The sequence below is a fragment of the Elephantulus edwardii genome, unplaced genomic scaffold (genome assembly GCF_000299155.1).
Source record: "Elephantulus edwardii isolate Elephantulus edwardi_28Jun2011 unplaced genomic scaffold, EleEdw1.0 scaffold00048, whole genome shotgun sequence".
NCBI classification, from domain to species: domain Eukaryota; kingdom Metazoa; phylum Chordata; class Mammalia; order Macroscelidea; family Macroscelididae; genus Elephantulus; species Elephantulus edwardii.
Genome location: NW_006399798.1, coordinates 7,076,767 through 7,083,255, shown reverse-complemented (window position 1 = coordinate 7,083,255; position 6,489 = coordinate 7,076,767). Strand labels below are relative to the sequence as shown.

The following is a 6,489-nucleotide window of genomic DNA, read 5'->3' as shown; positions in this document are numbered from 1 at the left end:
TGCCGCAAGTGCTACGTGCAAAAATGCTGTGTAAACCCTGAGCGAACACTGAGCCAATGAATTCAAACTGTGCTTTCATCACCCAATGAGAAGCTGATACTCAGTTGTATCCCCCTAAAGTGTATAAAAAAACCCAACTTTGTCTGCTCTCGGTCGGCTCCTCTGTCTCCTGCGAGAGATAAGAGTCGACCTGGAGCTCCGCAATAAACCTCTTATCTCTTGCTGTTGCATCAAGCCGGTGTCTTGGAGTCTTGGGTCTTCGCCGTCCACTCGGGACAGAACAGGACCAGCGGTTCGGGGGTCCTTCAGTAACAAAAGTACTGCCAAAATAAACCCTTTTGTCCTTCAGAATCCTGCCTGTCAAAGCCACTACTTACCACTGAAAAGCATAACGACATTAAAAAAAAAATAAAATGTTGACATTGAGCAATTAGAGCTTTCTAGAATTCATCACTTTACCTGTCCCTGTCCTCTCCGGTAGAACCTTTCTCTTTCAAGGCTTTTCAAGACCTTTTGAAATGGTCTTGGTAATGCTGGCCTTTTGTCGTTAGCTTCTGGTCTCACTCTTAAAGGAGCAATTGGGCAGGAAGTGGTTGTGAAATAGAGGTGGCCACTGGGAGACTAGAGGGACTGGCCTGTGGTGAGCTCACGGACAGAGGCCTTTCTCTCACAGGAACATCTGGGTGCTTTAACGCCTCTCACTAACGTACAAATGTACACACCCAGCCTCTGAGGGAAATCTCCCGCCTGAACCAGTGAGGAAACAAACAGAGGCAATGTCAGAATCCGAGAAAGCTGTAGCAAATAGTCTACTTAGCCAGGTAAGGTTTGATTTGACTTTTAAGAAGCAACATCAGGGCTGTATTAGAAAAACAGTGTTTGAAGAAGGAAGAGCAAACGGGATATTGGAAGTCTGAGAGCTATTTCCCACTCCTGATCCCTGAGGTCTGTTGTTCATTCATTGCCATGGAGTCAGAACGGACACACAGGTTACCCTCCAGAGTTTTTCAGAGGAAGTAAATCACGCAGGAGGAGATTGCCTTTCTCTCATGGAGAATCTGGTGGATTTGAACTCCCTACCTTTCAGTTGGCTGCGTAGCTCCTTACCACTAGGCCACCGGAGCTCCCTCAGGTCTAAGGGAAGGGAATTCAGAGACTACTCCAGCCCCCTCCTGCGAGCAAAAGGAGCCAGGGAAGGAGGAGATGAGACCGGGCAGCCTGGAGGAACAGAATGAGGCCTCAGGGGTACAGGGAGCCCGGGGCAGGGAGCAGAGGCTGCAGAAGCCCCAGGGCCACAGCTGGTGCCTCTGGGGGTGCTCATGGGCTCTCTCATTAGAAGCATCTGGAGACCTTTGATCAGAAGCACTGAAGCACCTGGAGGTTCTCAGCCCAGCCCATGAGAAGGGTGTTTCTCAGAAGCTGGGGGGGGGGGGAGGTGCTTAGGAGAAAGCTGTGGATTAAACTGTGCCCCTCCCCAATATGTGCTGTAAATCATCACCCTTATCTTTTTTTTCTTTTGGTCACTCTTATTTCTGTGGTTAGGGAGCTCTGCTGGCCTACTTCAGAGGGACCTGCCTTGCCAACCCACAGGCCACACCCCCCTGGTGGTTTAAATTCACCAGCAATGAAGAGAGACATCTCCTCCCTCTCCTCCAGGGTGATTTATGGCCTTGGAAACCTGCTGACGGGTCAGCTATGAGTCAGTTCTCAGGCAGTGGTAATGAGAGTCAATACCTGTGGTCGGAACTCCTTTTGGGAATGGGGTTTCTTTGTTAACATTAGCTGAGGAAATCTTAGGAGTGATTCTGAGGCAATCCTTTTTGCGATCTAAACAGTTAATGGAAGTGGAGGGGAGGGGAGAAGAGACGTGCTAAGCCGTAAAAACTCAGAACCTCTCTGTCTTCAAGTTGCTCCTGAATCACAGTGACTCTGCCTTGGGTTTTTGAGGCTGTAAATTCCAACAGGAGAGAGTTCATCTTCTGAGAAGCAGATGGGTGGATGTGAATCTCCAGTCTTGGGGCTGGTAAGGACTCTAGCTCCGACCTAAACCACCAAAGCTCCCTTAGCAACCCATAGAGGCTCAACGGTGGCAAGGACCCTCCTGGGGGGTCAACAGAGGGAGAGAGCCTTCCCCTGGAGCGGGGCCCCTGTAACGCATCAGCTGTGAGTGCATTTCTGTTTGTTAAAAACATGCAGGTGTGAGAGAGACCTCCTCTGGAGCCGGGCACCTGTAACGCATCAGCTGTGAGTGCATTTCTGTTTGTTAAAAACATGCAGGTGTGACCCATGTGCTACTGCAGCACTATCGAGCTGAGGCAGGTGGAGGGGCGGGGGCACAGGTTCTTGAGCAGGGCCCACCCACCGTGAGGGTCCTCACCATCAGCGTGACGCTAAGCCGGGCTGCAGGGTCCCCGACACACTCTCTCTTTCCCTGCTCGCTTCCTGGCCCTGTGGCCTCCCCAGTCCTCTCCCAGGATGACAAGCGGGGATATTTGCTCCTGATTTTGCGTGCTCAGTGCTGCTTCCTCGTTTCCTGTCACGTCCGGGGCCTGCTCAGTGTCCGGCAGACTCCTCTCCTGGGGTCTGTCTTCTTGGTTGTGGCCAGGAGCTCAGGCGTGTCTTTCAGCCCCAGAGGGTTCCTCTTCTTGCACACGTGGAAGTGTGTGCATGAGACAGGAGACCCAGACAGGAACTGACAGGGTGTGAGGCGGGGGGTGGGGCTGGGGGGGGTGCATATGACCACCACACTATTTCTGATTTCATAATACCAGTAGCCCCTGCCTCTCTTCTGGGGTGCAGCTGGAACGTCCTCACCTGAATAGGTTTTGAGTAGGACAGGAGAGTTCTGAGCACTCCTGGGGTTTCCCTGCAGCCCCTCCTCTCTCTCTCACTCCACAGCCTCTAAGGTCCACCCTTGCTCCACCTTCTCCTCACCCCCACCCTGTTTCCTCCTCTCTCCCCTGATCCCATCCCACCCCCCTTTTATCTTTTCACCCTGCTCCTCAGTGCTCCCCTCCTTCCTGGTCACTTGACCTCCTCTCTCTCCATTCCTTCGATTGAGCACGGGAGGGTCACCTTCTCATTTGTGACACAGACAGGAAGCAGCTCTGGGGCAGTCACACAACCCCTGACCCCGCGGGACCATTTCTCCAGCGCAGATGTCCCCTACAGCAGCTCAGGACAATCTGACGTGCCGTCCACCTGTTTGTGGAGGGTCTCGCCGCCACCTGTGCCTTCTCTAGGCCCCTCTCTCCCTCGACCAGGACATGGACCAGCTCCCTGAGTAGATGGGATGGAGGAGCACTGGGACAAACAGCAGGTAGCTGGTTGGTCACCCCAGTGTTTTCTCTTTGCAGTCCAACTGACTTGCTGTCTGGGATCTCTTATGGGGACACAGCCTTCTGTCACTCTCAGCCACACCAGGGTCATGGCTCCCACCCCACACAGCAGAGCCCACTTGGGAGTTTCATTTTGGGTGGGGCAGTGCTCTCACCTGCATAATTATAATTTCCTACAGGTAAATATAGGTATATAGATATAGGTATAGATAGAAAGAGAGAGAGAGAGAGAGAAAGACAGAGAGACAGAACTAGGATGACTGTAGCCCTCCAACGTTCAACAACATGGACCCAAGATCACCAGCTTTAATCCTGAATACATAGGTGGCACTAGGACCTGGGAAACCTTCCCTGGTGTGTGTCCTCCCTGAGTTTCCAGTCAAAATGCAGGTTCCTGGGGCTCACCCTTCCCTCTGTGACCCCCACTCCCACATCTGGTGCGTGACAGCATCACAGACCTTCCCATGTGGCTCTGGTCTCTAAGGATGAAATAGACATGTGTCCATCGTAGAGGAGCCCTGCCTGGTCATCCTGACCCCAAGCAGGGGGTTCAATGACCCCCCAGGACTAGATCCCCTCTGACATGTCCACAGTGCACACACTCAAAAGAGCCTTCTAAGACCGAGACATAATAGGCCCTTAAAGACTCAACCACACGCTCACTTACCTGGGACAACTGACACTCTAACCTGGACTGCAAGGTCAGATCCACTTTTCTCAATCCCACACCAGTAAACATCTGCATCATCTTCCCTGAGCTGCTCCATGGTCACGGTGAATATTCGGTTTTTCTGATTGTCCTTGATGGACACACGGTCCTTCTTCACCTCCTGCTCTGATCCTGTGGTTCTAACAACGAATTTGCAGCTACTCCAAACAGCGCCTCGACACCACCACTTGACGTAGGTCTCCCATCCGGAGTTGTAATGACACTGCACGGTCAAGGAGCCTCCCTCATAGCCACTCACTGCACTGGGACCCCGCAGGGTGAAGCAGCCTGGAAAACACAAACCCGGGTCTCTGTCACCTCCCAGCTTGAGGAGAGGTCCACAGCCTCCCACAGTGGGAACAGCTCCCGAATCCTACTGCCGGAGGACTCAACAGTCAAGACAGAACTTTTTGGGGGGATGGGGGTGGGGGGTGTTGTCTAGAAAAGACTATTACATGTCGGATGAACAGCAACAAGGTCTGTATAGAACAATCTCTTACATTACTGAAAAGCTCCCACTACAGTTCCCAGTGTAGATATTACTGGGATAATTTTTTTTTTAGTTGTCATCTAAAAAAACCTACATCAAACCAAAACAAAACAAAATTAAAACCACTGCACAGCTGTTAGACACAACTAAATCTTCACTTTATTAGTGAACTAGATTTCTCTGCTTCTTAGAAACAAAGGTCTGGAGTTTTGTTGTTTTTTTTGGGTTTGTTGTTTTTTTTTTCTTCCCAAAAGCAGGGTAACAATGTCAGACAGCACTGTATATACTAACACAGCATGGCAGAACTTCAGTCTTTTGGAATTAAGCTGGTTAGACCACCACTAAGTCACTGAAAAGCTGGGAAAATGGTGCCATTGAGCAGTAATCACTTCCAGTAATTCTCTGCTCCTCCCATTCTATGCTCATTATAATCTCTCTTTTAGGAGATGTTTTTGCAGCCATCTTTGTGTTATGCTAGTTTTTTGCTATGCAGTTAATTCAATCACTGTCTTGAAGTCTGAACCAACTCAGAGCTGATCCTCTGGTAAAGTCCTTGGGTGGAGATTGACTATCTTTTTCCTGCAGACCAGCTGAGGGATTTGAACCACCAGCCTTTGTGTTGGCAGTTGAACTCCTTACCCACTAGGCCACCAGAGCTCTCTATAGTCTTTGTTCTTAGATACCATCAAGTCAATTTGGAGGATTGTCAGGTAAAAGAGTTAAGGTACTGACTACTCTTCTCTTAAGGAAATGGACCTTCTGTTATTTCCTCCCCACAGTCCAGTCTGTTGTGGGAGAAGGATAGGCAATCTCTTCCCATGAGATTGATTGTCTCTGAAAACTTGCTGGAGTGTCAGCTATAGGTCAGTTTCAACTCCACAACACACAACTACAAGAAGTCCAGTATATAAATGAGCCCAGGTAGCATAAGTTAAGCATGGTTTGAAGTAGGCGCACTGTAGACTTCAAACTAACATCATTGCTCCTCTGTGCTTTGGAGAGGTGCTTTACAGCAGGCCACCCAGTGTAATATGGGGCTTCGGTCCCCTGAGTGCTGGTGCCAAGAGTGTTGACTGTGAATCCAAGTAACACGAAGTGCTTGACAAGTTCAGCCTTTTCTGCATCTATCATGATGCTGCCTATTGGCCTGGTGGTGAAGATTTTTATCTTCTTGACGTTGAGATATAAACCCTGTTTAAGGCGGGAGTCTATGGTCTTCTGCAGCAAGCGTTTCCAGTCCCCCTTCACTTTCAGTGAGCAAGGTCAGCGTGTCATCACCCCTATTGCTTCCTCCTGCTCACAACTGGAGCTAAAAGTCCACAAACTACCCCAAAGCCTGAGCCACTCATAACCAAGTTGGGTCTGAGCTGAAGTCCAAGTATCTCTGTACCTTCAAGGTCTGGCAAGATTGGATTCACTCATTAGTCCACGCATACGCTCTTTTATTCATTTCTGTAGAATAGTCATAGTTGAGAAACACTGTCTTCAGGAAGTGATTTTGTTCGGTTGAGCTTATTTCCCCAACACACAACATAGAACATGCTAGAAAACGGAAACCTGGTTTTCATGCATCAGTGAACTGATCCCCCCAGGACAGATCCTCTCTGTTCCTGTCTCTCCCCAGGCATGCAAGTTCCAGAAGCCCCAGCCCTACTCACCTGGGAGGATGAGAAGGACCAGGGCCAGGGGCAGCCACATGTCCTGCCTCTTCTCAGTGGCCAGAAGTACCAAGCGGTCTTCCGACACTTGAAGCTTAGAAGGAGATGCTTTGAGTCTGCCTAACATCCTTTGAGTTGCTTTCATTTATCTTCTAGTATTGCTACAACTACTTCCCCATTTTCTATATAAGGAGAAGTGGAGCATCACTATTTGAGAGATTACAGTGGGTGATGGGATTGGCTCACACCTTCCACGCAGGCCCTGCTGGGTCAGACGGGCATCAGTGTGGAGCT

The 6,489-nt window shown here is 50.0% G+C and overlaps 1 protein-coding gene across 1 annotated transcript; it reads right to left on the bottom strand.

The window, feature by feature from the left end:
* Positions 1–2,536: 2,536 nt before the first annotated feature.
* Positions 2,537–6,235, bottom strand: LOC102855471 (CMRF35-like molecule 7-like). Its single transcript, XM_006886383.1, has 3 exons — positions 6,196–6,235; positions 4,006–4,335; positions 2,537–2,814 (listed from the first exon to the last, which is right to left on the bottom strand). Exons 1-3 carry the CDS (start codon positions 6,233–6,235, stop codon positions 2,537–2,539), a joined length of 648 nt encoding a protein of 215 aa, XP_006886445.1.
* Positions 6,236–6,489: the final 254 nt, after the last annotated feature.

What these genes read in the sequence shown, in the direction of transcription:
- LOC102855471 (XM_006886383.1), bottom strand. Translation starts at nt 6,235, where the DNA reads ATGTGGCTGCCCCTGGCCCTGGTCCTTCTCATCCTCCCAG. An exon ending in GGTCCTTCTCATCCTCCCAG is followed by an intron (nt 4,336 to 6,195) that starts GTGAGTAGGGCT and finishes TGTGTTTTCCAG; the next exon opens with GCTGCTTCACCCTGCGGGGT. An exon ending in TAGAGTGTCAGTTGTCCCAG is followed by an intron (nt 2,815 to 4,005) that starts GTAAGTGAGCGT and finishes AAACCTATTCAG; the next exon opens with GTGAGGACGTTCCAGCTGCA.